Genomic DNA, 19,998 nt, shown 5'->3' on the forward strand with positions numbered 1-19,998 from the left:
GATATGAGTCAGTTTTGTCATCTCTAACTGTAATTCAAGTAATATATGAAAATCATAACATGGATCAAGGTCACCCCATCACCAATTTAGCATTGACTAAAGCTCAAGAGAAGCACTTGTTACAATGGGGAAAACAAAACATCTTTCGCTAGATTAAACAATAGTTTAGAAAACTTGAATTAAAAAACAAATCAACAATACATTAAATAAAATATAATGGTATACTTCACCATGTTAGCAACGTTTGGTTGTCGCTTGGATCATCAAATATCAAACTTCTTTCTAATTGTTTCAACAACTGAGATTCTTCATCCATTACTAAGACACTTGTATTCGGCGAAGCAAATGCAAGGAGTTCTAAGTTGCGCTCAAATAAGGCCATATCATCTTCTTTTAAGGTCACCCAAGCTTCAATTCCACCACCTTTTTTGGTCTCGCTTAAGGCAAAAGTGTTCTTGTAACCTAAACTAACCAAGCTTAGCCATATTGGCTTCCCCCACCCAAAATCGGCATCATACAACCCATCTCCACATGTACTAAGACACTTGAAGAAATCAACATCATCCCTTCTTAGTAGGCTTCCTGCCTCTTTGAATAGCTCGCGGATCACTACATATGCATCGTTCCCTTGCAGCTTCTTCGCGTAGTTGTTGATGGCCTCTGTTTTCCCCTGCCTTTGCTTTGCCACCAAATCTCTTAAGTGTGTTATGTGGTCACCATTATTTTCTTCCATCTTTGCTACATAGTAGCCAACAAGATTGCCGATACTAGTGTCTGGCAAGGGTGGCGAGGTCCTTCTACGTATGTTCATGGATTGGGACATCACTGATAGTGTTTGAGACACCGAGTTTGCTCTTGATGCCTTTCATGCATAAGATGAGAAAAACTTGGTTACATTCATGCTTAAAGAGTATGTATGACAGATTTTGGCTTGTGTATACATTTATTTTTCATGTCTATATTAGTTTCTAATACACCATTTGGGTTGAGGATTCATATATATTTGGGATAAGTTGATGTGATCAAAGAGATTTCATGATACATATTTTTATACTTGTATGGAGTATGGACAACCATAACCAATGATAAGGTCTAGGCCTATTGGTTAATATTTGAATACTTCGTACATTATTAGACTCTATGTTTGGATACTCCCAACAATTTTCTATGTATCTTTACGTGTCTTTACAAATTAATGAAATAAGCCGAAAACATATATGTCTTACCATTGTTGCACATTTCCAGAGCAGGGACGAGACAGCCTCAACTCGAGTAGGCTTAGGCATACCCTCACTCGCAGCCCTAGCTTTGAGCTTTGCAATCTTTGATCCATCAAACACAAACCTCTTTGTAGATGTTCTATCAGTGTCTAGCTTAAGTGCATGTTGTGTGATTGAGGAGTCAGTTGGGGGGAACAAAGAAGAAGCACCATACTCCGGAATCACCTCATTGCCTGACCTAGAGGCCACAGAAGACCATCCACGCATGAACGCGGAAACTGTCCCACCATCTGTGATCTTATGTGACCAACATATCCCAAGCGCCATTCCTCCACACTCAAACGTATTAGTTTGGACATGAACCAAATTATCCATCCCCATTTTCTTAGACTCAATATCAACAGGGAGGAAGTGTTTGAGAGCATCTGCGTCAGGTTTTTTTAAGAAGTCTCCTAACCGGGTGTTTACCTTAGCTTCCAAAAACTCAACACCGGCATCATTACAATCAATTGAGACATGATCTTTAATCCTACCCGCAAAGGGGTAGAAACGGTTGAGGAAGGGGGAGAGTGTTTGTTTTAGGTGTTTCACTCGAGAAGATGGCTCATTTTTCAGGTTTTGAGTATTTTGCATAGGGTAGAAGAACACCATAGGGGCGTACAACGAAGGAGCAAGTTGATCCAAGAGGGAAAGTTTGAAGTTTCTAAGATGAGGAGGGGTAGTAGAGGATGGTTTAACGTATTCTTTAGCCGTTCTTGCAACCTTCATCATTGTGGCCATTGTTATACTCTTTGTCGTAAACTCGTAACTAGTATCAATGGTTGTTATTTGCAACGTACAATTCATGCTTAAGCCTCTTTATATAGAGCATGATTTATGTTTACTGCTAAGAGATTTGCCATCCTAGAGATAAAGAAATTTTTTTGTAATAAAGAATGAAAAACCCACATGAATTTTCTATATTTGGTCCAGACAAAGATTTGGTGTATATTGGATTCACCAGATTTGGTTCAGACAATAAATTCGTTAGATTTGCTGAGACATAAATTGGTGTATATTCTTTAGACGCATAAACCAATAAATGCGATGCAACAGCATATGGCCATATATATCAATGGATAATTTGGAATCGATCACCCGATCATCAACATGAGATCTATCACGTACAATGCCTTGTGGCAAAGCAAACTTTAGCCATCCAAGATTAACTGTCGCGTTGTTATAATGTGAGATAGTAATGTGAAAACTAAATTTAAACGAAGGTAGTAGACCAATATTAATAAAGCAAGCATAAAAGATGATATTCTGAAAGCCGAGTGTATGATTTTGCACGATGAAAATCAGTAAGGCTTTGTATGAACTAAATCAATAATAAGTATTGTTAAAGAGATTCATGATTACAATTAAATGAACGATAGTAGATTTGCATTGCTGTATAAAGATCGTGAAAATGATAACCCTTGGTAAATTTTTTTAGAAGCTATGAAAATCTGCTTAAGTGAATTAAGAGTCAACATTTGAATCAGATATCAATTGGATTAAAATAATTTATCTTCAACAAAGTCAAAGAGGCACATCTTAATGGGTTTTTAATACTTTTTACATATCAGCTTTTACAGATTTGCATGTTTTAACAAATCATAACAGTATTACCACCCTTCTATTTTTCCAAAGGGTAATAGTAAGTTAACCCAGAAGACAGTACATCATAGCGGAATTCAAGCACAGGACTTAGCATGGCTCAGCCATGGTCTCGAAGATCTGAGCTTTTGCAGGCTCGATCATGCAATCAACGTTAAGTGGTTCAAGCACGCACTCAGTCAGTTTCAAAGGTGCTAAACAAAGAGCAGAGTTGAATCCTGCGTGGTTTACAGAAAAATTAGCCAAGACCTCGAGCAATCAAATCTCTAAGAGCACCAAGAGACTAGTCATCTTACGCATTTGCTCATATCTTCCCGATGTCCACCAGGATTACCTAAGCTTTGATTTAGACTTCTTGGCAAACATGAGTTGATCTTCTTTCAATAATTCGATCTAAAGGCCAAGGAATAGGTATCACTAACTATGATAACAAGATCTCAAGACCCTTAAGCTCGAACATTAATCTTAGCTTTTAACCAATTGTTGTTTATTAAAGTGGCCAAAACATAAACCAGGTTCTTGGACCATACACTGCTTTTGTCATTTGTCTTACTGATAAGAGGAATGATAGATCCATCTCAAAGATAAGCAACAATTATCAAATTTGGGTGTGTTTCGGACGGGAAAAAACAAAAAAAAAAATCTTGACACTGGATGATGGTATTACCATTTCTAAAATCAGGATACAATGACACCCACAGTTCCATTGATACTCCTTCATCTAGTTTGCCTTCTGCAAACACTTCATCAGCTCCTATCGACAATCAAGTTCTCTGCTAAATAAGACCTTTAACAGTGATCTTAAATTCCCTAAATGAGAAGGCAGTGAATGACCTTAATTTTAAAAAGGGATACTTGAGCCATGCAAACCATGTAACTAGGTGGTTTTCGGAAATATGAAAATATTACTATAATTATTCAGCTAATGAGCATTACCCACCTTAAAACATCGAAAACGACCTCCACTGCTCTAATAAGTAATTGTCTGGTTGGTAAATGATAATTAATCAAATGACTGGTTTCAATCCACCAACAACCCTAAATCATATCATAATCAAAAAAGTCCTGACCACAAAACAGTACTTATCCGTAATCCGTAATAAGTCATGCATCTCAAAAGATTCCAAAATTTACATACCAACAAACTCACAATCCCTGTCTAAGTGGTCGCTAACACATTAACTTATCTAAACCAAGTCCATAATGACTAGAAAGCCAGTGAAAGGATGAAATTCGAAAAAGATGCATAATTCCAAAAAACAACTATCTCTTCAAAGCCAAGACTTGCTAACTTAGCTGATAAGGTTTTTGAGAATGCAGTATCGACCTTTAAGGAAAACACAAGGCAATACAGCTTACAGCAGGTCATTTGGTAGCACAAGGCATAAGTAACAATTCAATGCATCATTACCCTAAAGGAGAGAATCTCTCTGTTAGAAAGTAAACCCTCTGTCTTTTATAGAACTATACATCGACCATATATGGAAATCCCTCATTGAAAATTGATATTCCCTTTCTAGTAAGCTTTTGTCCTCCTAATTCCTCACTCTCCTCAATCTTGTCAATTGAAAGTACTGAAGAATAGTTCAGAAAGAATGAAAATGTTCTACTCCTATATCAAAAGTTAAATGTTGTCTACCAGTGACTCTTGCAGCTTCATTAGCTGTGCTGGAGTCAATATAACCTACTCTGGCTACACCTAACCAAAATTAGTAATCAACTTGTCACATTGTCTCAACCCCTCGTAATTAACAAGTTATTTAACATATATACCCTCCTGCATGCCTGCAGTTTTAATAGGCGCGGGATATTCCATTGTTTTAAACACCCCCCCCCCTCTCCCCCCCCACACACACACACAAAAGTAGAAAAGTTGACAGGGGAAACTAGCAATTCCTTGACAGGGGAATAAACAAAATATCTTTGACATGTGCATTTCCTCATAGCTGTCATTGTGGAAATATCAACACTTAAAAATGAGTCAAAGGTTAAAGTGAACAAAATATTCTATGAAAGTCAAAATAAAGTTCTACAACCAACAAAAATAATTTGCAAGTTCTAAAACTTACATATATAGATGAAAATCAAACCAAATGACATTCTAAGAATAGTCAAGAAGATACACATATGTATACTGCATACTAGCTAGGTAGGTGAAGAAACCCTCAACTAGCACAAAATAATAAAAGATATTACAACCCCCAAACAAAGAAAAGTACCTGGAATCTATAGCTCCTCTGTGTATAACATGGTAACAACCAGTAAATCACCGTCAGAAAATCTGTAGCTTGATTTGTCTCCTCAACACTTTTGGTCCAGACAGCTGCTAACTCATATTGCATCTTTCAGCACAGCATATGGGGTGATCTGTCCCCAGAATCCTCACACCAGAAATTAAAAGGAGGGGACTGGCATTGATCAGCATTTTTCAACAGGGAATTACCATATAAACCAAAACCTCCAAATCATCAATGATTGAACTACAAGCCAGCATGTCCTAAATGCTAGCTTGCGACTGTTTGAGCAGCTGTATTTTGAGGAGCTATGGGCATTTCAGTAGTTTTGGATTGGGTTAAAATTATCTCTTCTAAGCGCCTCCATATGGCTTCTTGTTTTTCTTTTCGCTCTCTCTCTTTAGCTTCATCCTCCTCAAACTTTCGCATACACTCCTCGAAAAGCTCTGGATCTACGTCAGAGAAAATCTTCCGCACATTCTGGGTCAAGCTCTGGACAGCCTGGTTCCAGTGGGTTCGACAATTTTTCTCCAGAGCAGGAAAGATAATGGGAAGAATAGTTTTACGATTTTGCTTAATCAGGTTTTCTACATGATCATTACTCCATAGATACAAAGCCCGCTCTGCCACCTACCATAACAACAAACACATATTTATTCAAAGGATAGATCTAAAGAAGCTAATCTAAAACATGCAGCTAAGTCTTGAAGATTCAACCAAGGAGAGTGGAACTATCAGGTCAACTGAAACTATGATCCTATTTCAGTAAATAACCAAACAACAACTAACAAAAGTCACATCTGACAAGATAAGTGGTAGAGTAGTCGATATTGACAAAATCACCAAGCGCAACCCAATACAGATATAACTTTGTTCTTAGCCAGTGGGGACTAATACCCAATCACAAAATTACTACTTGTTATAATATCATGACAATGACATATGGAATCTATTATTTTTGCCTTCAGCTCAGCCAGAACCCTATGCATTTTTATAACATTTCACAAGATATTTGAAACCATATCTACTCTCTAGCCAAGTTTGTGGCTATGCCAATATGATGCCCTAAGTTGTCAACCCTTCACAATAAAAAATTTACCATGACTCCATGAGATTCACATAGAAGATTTCACTAAAGCCCCTCTATATATTTTTTTTTCCACCAATAACAAACAGCAAGCACTTCTTGATCAGACTATTCAATGGCAGTTGACTGCAGCTTTAAAATATCATACCCCACAGATATCAGGATGATCACAAATAGCTACTCTGATCAAATATCTTTTCATTCCTGGGCATTGTCCAATCACAAAAGTTATTTTTAGGTATTTTGTCTAGAGGAAAAAAAATTGAGATGCCAGTGACTGGAAATTAGCCAGCCCTAAAGGATTTTATTAGGGAAAAAGGGCAAAAGAAATTAAGATTTTGGAAATATGACATTAATACCAAAAATGCTTAACGTTAATACTTGGATCAATGTGCCACACAAGCCTCGTCGAGACTGAAGCACAACAGCCATAGGACAATGCTAAATTGCTAACCCGAAAATTTGATTGATTACTTGCCTCTAAACAAAGAAGAAACCTAACTCCAAATCTCTAAATCCCAAACTTCAGTTATCATCACCCATCATTGTTATCAGTATATTCCCCTTTCAATATGCTTTTGAAATCATCCTGAATTTCCTTCCGCTTTCCATTCAAATTACAGGGAATGGGAGATCAAATGCAAAACAATCCAACCTTCAGAATTTACAGGCCAAAAAATATTTAGAGTTGACAGGGAAGAAATGTACACACCACTTGTGAATAATAAACACCCAGAGATCTAAAGGCAAATGAACGGATTTACAATAAGATAAATACTGGGAAATAGCAATAACCTGAAAGTGGGAGCTGCTCAAGCAACGAGCAATGCGCCGAAATAACGGCACCATGCAACGCTGGAATTCAGGCAATTGGGTTGCCTCCAAAACCTCCTCCAGCTCACTGAGGAACATAACTTCCTTTGTACTGTTAGTAATTGGCCAGTACTTTAATAAACCCCTAATTACAGCACCTGCAAGCTTACTGTCTTTCTCCACAAACTGAGTGATGCAATAAGATAACTGTTGGTGGTATGTTGACAAGCATTTTGGTTTGTGGAGGGGAATGAGGACGCGGACAAGGAACAACTTGTGCTCCTCCTTTAAAGGTAAAGCAAACCCATTAATGATGCTGCCCAAAACTTCCAAAAGCTCCGCAATCCCATTAAACTTCTCAGTTTCAAAGATAAAACGATAAAAAATGTTGTTTATTGATTTCCTAATGAATGGGCGATGCACCATAAACTTGCCATAGATGCGATGAAGAATTGTTTTCAAATACTCCCTCTCTCTTGGGTCTTCAGAATCGAAATTATCTAACAACTTGAGAATAAAACCATGATCAATATACCTCTTGGCCAGCTTCGTGTCTGTCTCAGGTGATGCTATAAACCTTAAGAAGAGCTCGTAAACAATCTGCAAATGAGGCCATGCAGGATCCATTGAAGGCTCCTCCTCTTCCAAATCATAAGCCTCTAAAGCCTTATTCTCACGAGGCTGAGCAGCGGGTGACCTAAATAAATTTGCAGACACCATCTTAATGAGCTCTTGCATTGCATTTTCTGTAAACTTACCATTGGCAGAGCTTACATATTCCACAAGCTCCAGCAATGTATGTCTCTTAATCTCCTTTTCTTTCAGGTTCTTTGTGGGGTCAGTGAAATCAAAAATATGACAACACAAGTGAACCTTTCTTATAAACAAATTCTGCTTCTCAGAGCTCGGAACATCCCTAAAACTAGGCAATGCCTCAAACTGATTGGCAGTGTAGCTTTCATTAGCGTTTAAATCCTCTGCCTGCGCGGTTTTATTCCCATTACCCACACCCGAATTTGAAGACGGATGGAAACCTTGGTGAGACACATCCTTTCCATTTCCTGATCTATGGCCAGCTGCATCACCAGTCCTAGCACCAGCTAAAACACCCGAAGAGAGAGGATCGCGGGCATCAGCCGACTTAGATGGCTTCTTAGGAAGCCTGCCCAATATTTGCTTTATCATATCTTTGCAGATAATGTAAAGATAAGAATATTATTCCACTTCAACCTAAGGGATACCCAAACAGAACCTTCTCCAAGGCACAGAATCTAAAATCATCAGCCAAAATCGAATCAAAAACCTTAAACAATTCAATCAAATAAGAAAACCCCAATTCCAAAAACTCTCATCTGTACAAAATTCAAATAGCTTCCCCTTGCACTGATGAGCTAGAACACAAGCCCTCCTACAGAGAACTTTTTGATCAAAAGTTCATCAATTTTTCAATATTAGATTCCACAAAAAAAAAAAAAAAAAAAAAAAAAAAAAAAAAAAAATAATAATAATAATAATAATAATAATAATAATAATAATAAACCAACAAAATTCAGCATTATAATAACTTGGATCAGAAAATTAAATTCCAAAATATAAACACTGCACAAAAAACCCAGATCAATAATTATCAAATTTTAATAATTAATGTTCACATGATAACAATATAAATTGACAACCTTTTGACTTCTAAATTAAAACCCAGAAATTTAATTAAATTCCCTTTCCAACAAAGATGGAAAATAATCAAATTCATCACCTCCCAAAACCCAAAACAAAGGGCCCAAATATTGACATTTCACCCATAAAATAAAATTATATAAAAATTTGAAAAAATTACCTCTATAGGAGTCGAATTAGAACCACCAAAATGAAGGGGTCAGTTCAACTGGTGGAGAAGTAACTGACAAGATCTGGGTATGATCTGAAACATCAAAGAAAACATATTTTTTTGTCAGAATTTTTGTGAAAAAGTAAATGGGAAAAGAATTTCTAAAAAAAGAGTTGAATTTTAGGCAGAAGAATAAATATATTTTCATTTCAAAAAAAATAGGAGAAAATTTGTGGGTAAAAAGGATAAAAAACAAAGGGGAAATTTGAAGAAGCTTACTGAAGCAAGACAAGAAGTATGGTGATCTAGAAGAATAAAAGGAGTTGAATTTCAAATTGGGGTTTTTATTTCTGATTCTGAAAGAAAAGAAGAGAGAGAAAGACAGAAAATGATTAGCAGAGCAGCCCCCAGATATGGACTCACTTGTGGATTATACATTACTCTAATCCAATCCAAACTTCCAAACCCCTTTTTTACTTTTTTTTTTTTTTTTTTCTTTTCTTTTTTTTGGTTTTTTTTTCTCTGTTTGAGAGAAGATAAATAGATAATAACAAATACTACCTCCATTTCATATTTTTTGTAACTTTGGAATATTTTACATCTCATAAATAATACCCCAAAATTGCAAAAAATATGAAACGGATGTAGTATAAAATATAAAAATTAGTCAGGTAACATGTGTAGAAAGTTATTCCATTTTTTTAGTACATACAAGTATTTTGTATTCCCTCCATTTTATTTTTATTTTTTTTATTTATTTTTTGAATAAAGATTGATTCATAAATAATAAGTCATACGATATCTAAAAAGAGATTTAAATTTAATAAATGCATGAAAATTGAATCAAATAAAAACATCCTTTCAGCAAAGCTACGATCATTGTTGTAAATCGTACATTCTTGATACACTCTTGTTTATCTCATTTAAAATATTGGCATCATTCATAATTGTTATTTTTTTATTAGTAAATGCAATTATTAATATCTGTGGAAAATTAATACTTTAATAAACGTACATAGTGGAAACAACATTTAGGATCTAAGGAATTTCGTTTTATACAAGTATTAATTGGTTAAGTTTAACTTTAAACTTTAAATATATACTGAATTTTTCAAATATATTTTTAAAAAATTGTTATTTGAACTTGTAAGATATTGTTAAATTACTTTTAAAACTAGTATGTATACTTTAATGGTATCAACTATTTATACATTTTTTTTAATAATATATAAGTTAATTAATTAATTACATATGGAGTTTATTAATAGTCAAATTGATGCAATGGCAAAATTGAGAGAAGAGAAGTATCATTTATAATTGCGGTAAATAAATACTCCGTAACTTTTGATTTTATTTTTTTTAATACTCATAGTAATTTAGTAAAACTAATAAAGGATATCTTTGTAATTTCACAATAAAAGTTACATATTAAAATTATATGAAGGACATTTTCATGTTTAATAAAAAGTTACATAATGTGATGTTTTCATTGAAATTATATGAAGGATATTTTCATGTTTATAGAAGTGAGTGAACTTTTATTTTTTAAAAGAATTACACAAAAAGTACATCCTTGTGTTTCTTTTTGCTATTCTCAATTTCTCATAAAGAAAAAATAATTATTTAGAACCTTTTTTAATTCATCTCCATATACAATTTCAAAATATTAATTTTTTAAATCAAAAAACTATAAATCTACTACTCCCTCCATCCCATAAGAGCAAGATTATTGGAGAGGATACTTATATTCTCTCTTCTACTCTCTCCTTTTCTCCTTTTAACACATCATATTCTCTTTCTTCTACATCATTTCCCACTATCTCCTTCCTCTTCCTCTTTCTATTTTCTTTATGTTTCCACGCATCAAAGAGGATCCTCTCTCCCTTCCTCACTCATACTTTATATACTCCACCACATATTATCATTCTTAACAAAACATTTAATTTTGGAACAATTATAATTTCAAGTGATTAAAAAATAAATTAGCCTAATTAATTAGTTTTCATTAATATTGATAAAATAAATCGAGTTGTAACCTTTAAATAGATTATATTATAAAGGTAAAATTTGCATTAAATAACCAATCAACACAAAGATAACTAGTAATGTTGTTGCTATATTCTATTTCGTTAATAGTAATGTTGTTGCTATATATATTCTATTTCGTTGCATCTGGATGTTGTTAAAAATAGCAATTACTTGCACTTTACGTGTTTACAATGCGAAGAAAAAGAGGTCTTCGCATGCGAAACCTACGTCGGAATTTTTTTTTCATTGTATATTGATAAATAAATGAAACATAACTAAAACCATTACAATTTTGTTAAATATATAACATTGATAATTCACCAAAAAAAATATAACATTGATAATAATTAACTAACAATTACGCTAATTAACTAACAATTATACTAACAAATTCTAACATTGACAATAATAAAAAAGAATTTTATCTATTGTTGTTAATTAGAACAATACACTGAAAATAATTAAAAACAATGACAATATTGATAAAAAAAAAAGAAAAAAGAAAAGAAAAACAATGACAGTAAATGAATAAAAATGACAATACTAACTCTAACATCGACAATGATAATTATAATTGCAATTACTACTAATTATTCAAAGCAGAAACCTAGTACTGAACTCCTCGTTTTTTTTTTTCCAATTAAGTTACCATTATTAATTTATTATCGTTATAAAATTTGAACCAATGTTAAAATTGTCACCCAAAGCTGTTGGTTTTGGTAATATAGCTGTTGAGTTTTTACTACATGCATGCTTTTGTGGGCCCCTTACATCAAGTGGCTGGTTATGTTTTTGTTTTTTTCTACAAAAACTCGTCGTTTCAATGAATAGAAAGGCAAACAAAATATTAAAAGATGAGTTTTGCTGCACTGACATATCCTCTTCTAAATATTTAATATCCTCTCTCCAAAGAGGATATATTACATTCCTCTTTAAAGTAGTATCCTCTCTTATATTTTTACATCAAAAAGGATACTACTTTGGAGGAGAGAGAGTGAAGGGAGGATGATATATCCTCCCCAATGTGTGTGCTCTAATAGTTGGGACGTTGGGATGGACATGTAGTTTAAGAAAAATACAAGTGGGTCTATTTAAAACATTTGTTTATTGTATAAAAGATTCTCTTTTGTATTTTTATATTACAAGATAGCTACAAGTGGGGTAGGTGAGGAGAAAGAAAATGTAAGAAACTATTTTTTTTTTATCAGTGGTCTCATTCCATATTTAGTAACGTGTCAAGTATCGTGGGACGGACGAAAATGAGAACTGTGTCAAATATTATGGGACGGAGGGAGTATCAATTTAAGTTTTAAAATTGGTACTTTTCATGCTATATTTGATGCAAAGCATTACTCCAAATAAGTAAGGGTAGTATTTTTTTTTTAATACAAAAAAGCAAGGGCCAAGGGGAAAAAAATTCTGCATATATATTGAGGGGCTAGTGTGTACCTTTCAAAACATTTTCCTTTTTTATTTTATTTTATTTTTTATATTAGACTTTAGATAGTGTTGATTCTATGGTGTTTAGTTCACCCTAAATTTGGTACTCGCATTATTCTTTCCACCTTATCCAATAGATCCTTTGATAACACGCTTACCTTCTAAGAAAATGATACTAACATGATATGGAGTACATCCAAAATAGAATGTCAATTTGTCAATTTTACATAAATAGAGAATGTTGGCCTTTATCTATAGATTATATGTATGGTGTTCTCTTGTTGGAGCACGTATCATACAAAGTTCACTTATACGCAATAAACTTAGTTCATAAATAAATGGCCTTTGAAAACCTCAAAATCATGGGTAAGTATCGAATTGCAATTATAATTAAATATACAATTATATAAGTCAAAAGGATCAAGGCTATCAATTTGCTTGATAAACCAAATAATTAAAATTAACATTAATAAATAATATTGAATTCAAAAGTTTAACAATTATAAACAACAATTGAGCTTCAAATAAATCAATCTAGCTTGTTATTAAATACTCAGTATAAACAAACCCACATTCATGAACATAAACATAAACAAGTAATTCATGAACAAAATTAAACATAAACGTATATGAACGAGTATATCTATCCTTGATTCATATTCAAACAAGCCTAAAAACTTGTTCAAACTCAACTCCATTTATCATATTCAAATAAACAACATTAATGAATGAGTTTTAAACGAAACTTAAAAATGATAGGTTCACAGAGAGTCTCAACTGATTTACACCCATAAAACAGTCAATCCGCCGTATTAAAAAAATGTACAATACATCCAATAATCTAAAACTCTAAAAGGTGTTTGCAAAGCCAGCCTTTTTCATGAGAATTATGGGTCCATGACAATTATAGGGCTACCCTTTGAGCCTACTATAATGGTCATTAGTATGTCTGAGAAAAAGTGGTGCACAAAGTCCCCTCAACAACTATGCAGCACTCCCACCTTAATTAGTATTTAGTAAAGCAAATTTGACAGTAATAAACAACTCAAGGAATGTTTGGTTAATTTGAATTTATCAGACAAAACAACTTTAAAAGCAGCCATTAATTATATAATAAAGCCAAACCAGGAATATCACAACTGTACAAAGTTTTCCAACTGCTGCAAATTGCAGAAAATCCTAATCTTATGCCATTCTCCTTACTCTTTTCAATTAATATATCTACCCATACTTTTAAGCCCTAGTAAATCTAAACTAAAGAGTTTTAGAAATTTAAACATAAGCTACAAACATTGGCTAACGCATTTTTTTTTTTTTACCTTGTTTTTTTGGACTTTCGGCCAAAAATACAGGAGGGTAGTAACGAATTAAATCAATGACCATACATGAAACTCCATCACCAGAACCCTGTCAGTAATGAAATTGGCGTCAAAAAAAGATCGATCTTTGGATCAAAGACCAGAAGTGGTACGGGCTGGTAAAATGAGGGGGACGAGGACAGGTTCGCTACTTTTTGCTTTTTCAGCAGCTATTTCTTCTAACCTTTTCCATGTTGCTTCGCGTTTTGCTCTCATTTCCTCTTCCTTTGATTCGTCTTCCTGAAACTTGAGTAAACACTCCTCGAAAAGCTCGGGATCAAGATCGGAGAAAATCTTACGCACATTGAGAGTTAAGCTGTGAACAGCCTGGTTCCAATGATTTCTTGCATTCCTTTCCAGTGCAGGGAAGACGATAGGCAGAATAACCTTGCAGTTTTGTTTGATCAAGTTTTCAATGTGGTCGTTGTTCCAGAGGAACAATGCCCTCTCTGCGACCTGAAAAAAAGTTCAGAAGAGTTATTTTGACAACTACATGTTTAAGGAAAACAACTGTTCACTATGTTTCCTTTTAATCTATCCATATGAGTGAGGTATAAATAATGTTTATAATTGCAATGGATCTACTTCATATTACCCAGATACCCCACTTTACTATGAAAACTAGTACGAAGTCTCCAGAACTTTTCCAACTTTCTTCTTGATCCTGTATGGATCAGTGATGATCCACATTTAAGATCAATGGATCCCAATTTCAAAATATACTCACAAGTGACACAACCTTACCTCAAGCGAGTTAAAGCCTTAAGGACTATAGAAAGGCTGTTTTCCAAAGACTACAGAGAAAATATTTACATACTTTGTATAAAACTTGTACAAACCAATCCTCAAGAACATGAACTATGGTGCAGCACTAGTAGCTTCAACTTTTCAATAGATAGTAGCCTTGAGAGTTGTGCTACCGTTTATGCATCAGAAGTTCAGAACAAAAATGTACCCTGGTATGGGGTAATATACTCATTGAATATATAAGACACGTCAAAAGATCAAAGTACCCAAGATATCAGAGTAAGACATGTCCAATCGCCCTCTTACAAAAGAAAAATACTAAGCAAAAGGATCCTCTTCAATTAGCACAGTGAACCCATATAACCATATTACTGTTTAATACCACATTACTACCCCCCAACAAGTAAAAAACATATAAAGAGATTATGCCAATAACTAACTTATCCTCCACTGCTTCCTCCTGGAAAAAAAAACCCTTCTCCCTCCAGGGAAAAAAAACAAACAAAACAAAAAATAATCACACTTAACTGACTTCCACTATACACTTCTACAGATTATCACTTCATCCTAAGCAATCATAATCTTTTTATTTCCATGTTCACCATTAACCAAAGTCGATAACCATATAAATATCTCATTAATAACCAGTATTTGGTACTCCATCCGATCCTAAATGTTCTTACCATTTAATGTGCACGTTTGTCAATGCATTACTTTGATCATAAAAGGCATAAATATCTATAGTTTCAAACAAGTATTAGTTATAAAATGTAACGGTTGAATATTAATAAACTACTCATTGAGATGAATCAAAATAAGATCTAACATGACTGTTATGTTATTAAGAGAAATTTAGAAGTTTTTCTCAACTTATGAATAGTACTAAGTTCCCACTGGGAAGAATAAAAATAATCAGAGGGATGAGTATACTAGCAGCAAAAGTGCATCAACGTCTTTTGAAAGCAAAGCAATCAATCTCAAAACTCCACAAAGAAAAATAAATCTAATGACAATACATAAGGATGTTTCCAACCAACTCTTCTTGACCCTTACAGAAATTGGACTTCTAAATAGCATTAGTTGGGAAGTCGAACTATCTGCTTCTTCATACAGAGTAATAGTGAAATAATATCTAAGAATATATCATATAACAAGATTCCGTTGACACAGGATCAGTATACAATGATTCTGATGCTTTTACGTCTTACCTACCTGAATCAGGTCACAGGAAAGAAATAAAGCCTAGGACAGCAGGCTAGAGAAGACAGTTTTAAACAAAAAGAAAATACACTTCAAAAAAAGGCATTGCAAAGATGCAAGTCCAACAACATGTTTCAAATGTATGAACACTTTCTTCGCCTCAGTCTGATACTCAGATGACAATCAAATGACAGTTACAAATCATGGATTTCTAAAAGCTCATCAGATAGTTTTGTCTTACTGTTGGCCATCCTACCCTCATAGCATCAAACTCACATAGGCTTTAAAAAAAAAGGAAAGAAAAAAAAAGAAAAAAAAAAACCTACAAACATTTGCAACAAGCCAACAACTATATATATCACCAATTGCAAATAAATATTCATACAAATACCATTGCTTCAATTAGCAGCAAATATTTTGTAAGCAGCTTGAGCAAAGAAAAATTACTCCGAAGAGGTAGCAAGGGGCAACTTTCAAGCTGATAATCAACATCCAAAGAACACTCCTTAAAAAGTTCGTCCTAACTCATGCCAAGTCCTTGTAACTCTAAGGCAGAATTTTGGAGCTTGACCATCATCCAATGATTGATTCAAGCAATATTCAACCAGTCATTGTCTTACACTATTGCTTTTTGATGTTAGCCCAAGAGTTAGAGCGTGAACTAAATGCTACAGAATTCTATCAAGAATGAATATCAAGAATGAAGTCTACTTCTCTAATTTGACTTATTACAAGCTGCTTGAGGAACATATTACACCCACATCTAATGCTCACATGCTTCTCAAGGTAGAACATTCAATCCATAACATGTCAACCTCACACACTAGCAAGCCTTTTATAGGAGCTATTTCATGTTTTCCTTGAGAAAATCCAGTTACATAAATATTAGTATTAGCATATACATCCCTAAGGCAAACCAATATAGAAGTTTGAGACAATTAACAGAACAAAGAAAGTGATCAACATAAATACTAAATTCAAACAACGTCTTCCAAGTCTCGCATATGAATTCTTGATTACAACAACAGCAACCCAATTGGGTCCAGCACATGGCAGAATAAAGGGGTCAACTTAATGCAAACAGGCAATCCATACCCCATTTTTTCCATTGTTAGTATTTTCCTTGAACCAAATGCCTTGCAGTGACCCTCCATAATAACAATGAGTACTCATTACTATATAGAATTATAGACAATTGGTGATAAGATATAATGAATAGGATTATGACTTCATACATATTTCTATTACAAAAATATGATTGAAATTTTAAAAACACATCCATTTTCCAAGTCAAATACTAAATAAAATGAGAGGGAAGGTCATACATGGAATTAAAAAATAGGCTACCAACTATATGGTATTGGCTATATGAAATATCCACAGGCAACATAACATAAATAATAGCAAATTGATAATCCAAACCAAGTTCCATCAACTGATACCCCAATGCTTCTATAAGAGGCTCACTGATGAAGCTTTTGGGGGGATGGGGGGTAGATTTTGCAGCATCAATCCAATGGAAGTAGAAGAATTGCATTCATTAAACCTTTGGTCGACGTGGCTGATACATATTTTGAGATCAAAACTAATCAGCTTTCTGAGATCAGCACTAAGTGTTTGATTGGATCACATGGGAACATATAATTGAAGGGAAGTCACTTCCCAATTACGAATCCTAGAATATGGCAATGATATGTTTGATTGACACCAAAGGTAATTCCTCCATTTCTTTATTTGGTGCTAAGACTGCTAACCAAACGATTGCCCAATATTGTAATTCCCAATTACCCCATTACTTTGGTTAATCAAACAAGCACTAAATTCTTGACACTTGACACACATGAAAATATTTCATGAATTACCAAAGCAATAAGAAAAAAAGGCATACGATCACATTATACAAAACAGTAGTTGAACCAAAAGAAGAGAGGATGGAGAAACAAGACTCAATACCTGGAAATGCGAACTATTCAAGCAACGGGCAATTTGACGGAATAAGGGCACTACACTTCGTTGGAATTCTGGCAGTTGTGTTGCTTCTAAAACTTCTTCCAACTCACTTAAGTACATCACTTCCTTAGAACTATTGATGATTGGCCAATACTTCAATAGCCCTCTAATTACAGAATCAGCAAGCTTGCAGTCTTTCTCCACAAATTGTGTAATGCAGTAAGATAATTGTTGGTGATACATAGGCAAGCACCTCGGTTTATGCAGAGGTATTAGTGCCCTAACAAGAAAGAGCTTGTGCTCTTCTTTCAGTGGCAGAGCAAATCCATTTATAATGCTTCCAAGTATCTCTAGAAGTTCAGCAATCCCATTATGTTTCTCAGTCTCAAAGATAAATTGGTAAAATATGTGGTTAATTGCCTTCCTAATATACGGACGATGCACCATAAACTTCCCGTATATGCGATGTAGAATTGTCTTCAGATATTCTCTTTCGCGGGGATCTTCAGAATCAAAAAGATCTAACAGCTTCAACACAAAGGAATGATCAACATACCTCTTAGCTAATTTAGCATCAGTCTCAGGAGACGCCACAAATCTCAACAAGAACTCATACACTATCTGCAAATTAGGCCATGATGCATCCATCAAAGGCTCCTCGTCTTCAACATCAAATGCCTCTATGACTTTGTTCTCTCTCGGCTGAGCAGCAAGAGACCGAAACAAGTTTGCCGACACCATCTTTATGATTTCCTGCATTACATTCTCTGAAAACTTCCCATTCGCCGAAGAAAGATAATCTACCAGTTCCAACAATGTCTGTCTCTTTACCTCCTTTTCTCTCAGATTCTTTGTTGGATCATGGAAATCAAATAAAACACAGCACATATGAAGCTTTCTAATAAACAAGCTCTGCTTCTCCGAGCACGGTACATCCCTAAAACTCGGCAACGCTTCATAAGAAGACAGCATAACACCATTCATCATTGTATCCACAGTTCTAGACACTTTCTTTCCCTGATTCTGCCCTGCACTCAAAGCACCATTTGTACCCATATTGTGCTGATTATTACTAGTCCTGTTAGACCCCACATCACTCTTCCTCGCACTGCTGGATGCATTCAAACCAGCACTAGAAGCATTCTTATGCTCTCGATTCTCCGATGATTTTGACGATTTCCGTGGAATCTTACTAAGTATTTGCTTAAACATTGCTCACACACCCACAAAATAGCACCCCAGATGCCAACCTCTCAAAACCTCCAAAACAAACAAATTTCACTAAAAACTACCAACAACAATTACACAAGAAACATACATATAATCCTCCTTCCTTCTCAGAAGCAAATTTGTTCATCAAATTCAGAATCAATCAAACAAAGCCAGATGATAACTTCCCCATTAAAACACAAATACATTCATATTAACACTTAACTCAAAAAATTACACTAACCCAGATGCCAAATGAAGTTCAAAATTCACCCAGAAGCATGCAAAATCTCTTCTTTCTGCAGTAAAATTACACCCAGAAAATAAAAAGGGGTAAAAAATATAAACCACCTAATTACATGAAAGATGAACTTACCTTCACAAATTATAATCAAAACCCTAGTGCTTCAACTCTTGGTACTTCTTGCAAATTAATTTTCTGATTTTTCCCAGAAACAATATTATGCCCTCTTCAAAAAAATTATTTTTGGGGGGTTTAGCAGAACAAAGATTCAATCTTTTGGGGGGCCTAATTCAAAAAACAAAAGAGAAAAAGAAACCCAGGACGTGTAAATCCACTATGAATAAGAGATGAGAAAATGACAGTCTAATTTTATTATTTTTTTTTATAAAATTAAAGAAATAACTTTTTTTCAATTTAAATAAGAAAAGAATTTTTCTTACACATAAATTTGTTATTTTATGGCCTGGGTATGGTGGTACAAAAGTACTTGAAAAATACTAACATAAAAAGAAAAGGTAATATTTTTCAGAAAAACAAAATAACCCAATTGCACATGCTTGTGTATTTTGTAGGGCGAGTTCCAATAAAGGGAATAAATAATTGACAGAGAAAGCAAATTAATAAATAAAGGGGTATCCACAAATGAAAGGAAAAAATATCGGGAAAAAAAAATTTTGAATTAAATGGGGCTTATTTTTCTTTGTAGAATTCTTCTTTTCTACACCTAATATTTTTATTTAATAAATACTAGTTGTAATTCAGTAGTTTGTAGAAGTTCTACTAGTATGTATAAATTGATGTTGTGCTTTGCAATTTGACTAAATCCAACATTTGGGTTGACAGATTCCGATCAAGGCGGACTGTTTGGTCAATCCGGGTCGGGTCTCGGGTGTGAATGTGTGATGGCCTGTGATCAAAGGCATGGAAAAATCTTTGTACATATGGTGCTAAGGTGCTTTTTCTAACAATTAAAGAAAGGATTTTGATTAGTAACGTAGT

At 34.2% G+C, this 19,998-nt stretch overlaps 3 protein-coding genes across 3 annotated transcripts; all 3 read right to left on the reverse strand.

Moving 5' to 3' along the window:
* Positions 1 to 102: 102 nt before the first annotated feature.
* On the reverse strand, positions 103 to 2,011 carry LOC110707172 (BAHD acyltransferase At5g47980-like). The gene is made up of 2 exons (XM_021885181.1): positions 1,227 to 2,011; positions 103 to 862 (listed from the first exon to the last, which is right to left on the reverse strand). The coding sequence occupies exons 1-2, from the start codon at positions 1,998 to 2,000 to the stop codon at positions 227 to 229; spliced, it is 1,410 nt and encodes a 469-aa protein (XP_021740873.1). The 5' UTR covers positions 2,001 to 2,011; the 3' UTR covers positions 103 to 226.
* Positions 2,012 to 4,838: 2,827 nt separating this feature from the next.
* On the reverse strand, positions 4,839 to 9,303 carry LOC110710314 (serine/threonine protein phosphatase 2A 57 kDa regulatory subunit B' theta isoform-like). Its single transcript, XM_021888601.1, has 4 exons — positions 9,103 to 9,303; positions 8,833 to 8,916; positions 6,978 to 8,413; positions 4,839 to 5,725 (listed from the first exon to the last, which is right to left on the reverse strand). Exons 3-4 carry the CDS (start codon positions 8,178 to 8,180, stop codon positions 5,366 to 5,368), a joined length of 1,563 nt encoding a protein of 520 aa, XP_021744293.1. The 5' UTR covers positions 8,181 to 8,413; positions 8,833 to 8,916; positions 9,103 to 9,303; the 3' UTR covers positions 4,839 to 5,365.
* A 4,058-nt stretch (positions 9,304 to 13,361) lies between these two features.
* Positions 13,362 to 19,412, reverse strand: LOC110710325 (serine/threonine protein phosphatase 2A 57 kDa regulatory subunit B' theta isoform-like). The gene is made up of 3 exons (XM_021888612.1): positions 19,132 to 19,412; positions 17,550 to 19,054; positions 13,362 to 14,105 (listed from the first exon to the last, which is right to left on the reverse strand). The coding sequence occupies exons 2-3, from the start codon at positions 18,756 to 18,758 to the stop codon at positions 13,743 to 13,745; spliced, it is 1,572 nt and encodes a 523-aa protein (XP_021744304.1). The 5' UTR covers positions 18,759 to 19,054; positions 19,132 to 19,412; the 3' UTR covers positions 13,362 to 13,742.
* Between the last annotated feature and the right edge of the window lie 586 nt (positions 19,413 to 19,998).

This window comes from Chenopodium quinoa, unplaced genomic scaffold, assembly GCF_001683475.1.
Source record: "Chenopodium quinoa cultivar QQ74 unplaced genomic scaffold, ASM168347v1, whole genome shotgun sequence".
Taxonomy (NCBI): Eukaryota; Viridiplantae; Streptophyta; class Magnoliopsida; order Caryophyllales; family Amaranthaceae; genus Chenopodium; species Chenopodium quinoa.

Excerpts from the sequence above, each read along its gene's own strand:
- LOC110710314 (XM_021888601.1), bottom strand. The coding sequence starts at position 8,180 with ATGATAAAGCAAATATTGGGCAGGCTTCCTAAGAAGCCATCTAAGTCG. Across the intron at positions 5,726-6,977 it reads TGAGCAGCTCCCACTTTCAG|GTGGCAGAGCGGGCTTTGTA; the intron begins GTTATTGCTATT and ends TTGTTATGGTAG.
- LOC110707172 (XM_021885181.1), bottom strand. The coding sequence starts at position 2,000 with ATGGCCACAATGATGAAGGTTGCAAGAACGGCTAAAGAATACGTTAAA. Across the intron at positions 863-1,226 it reads TCTGGAAATGTGCAACAATG|GCATCAAGAGCAAACTCGGT; the intron begins GTAAGACATATA and ends TATGCATGAAAG.
- LOC110710325 (XM_021888612.1), bottom strand. The coding sequence starts at position 18,758 with ATGTTTAAGCAAATACTTAGTAAGATTCCACGGAAATCGTCAAAATCA. Across the intron at positions 14,106-17,549 it reads TGAATAGTTCGCATTTCCAG|GTCGCAGAGAGGGCATTGTT; the intron begins GTATTGAGTCTT and ends ACTTTTTTTCAG.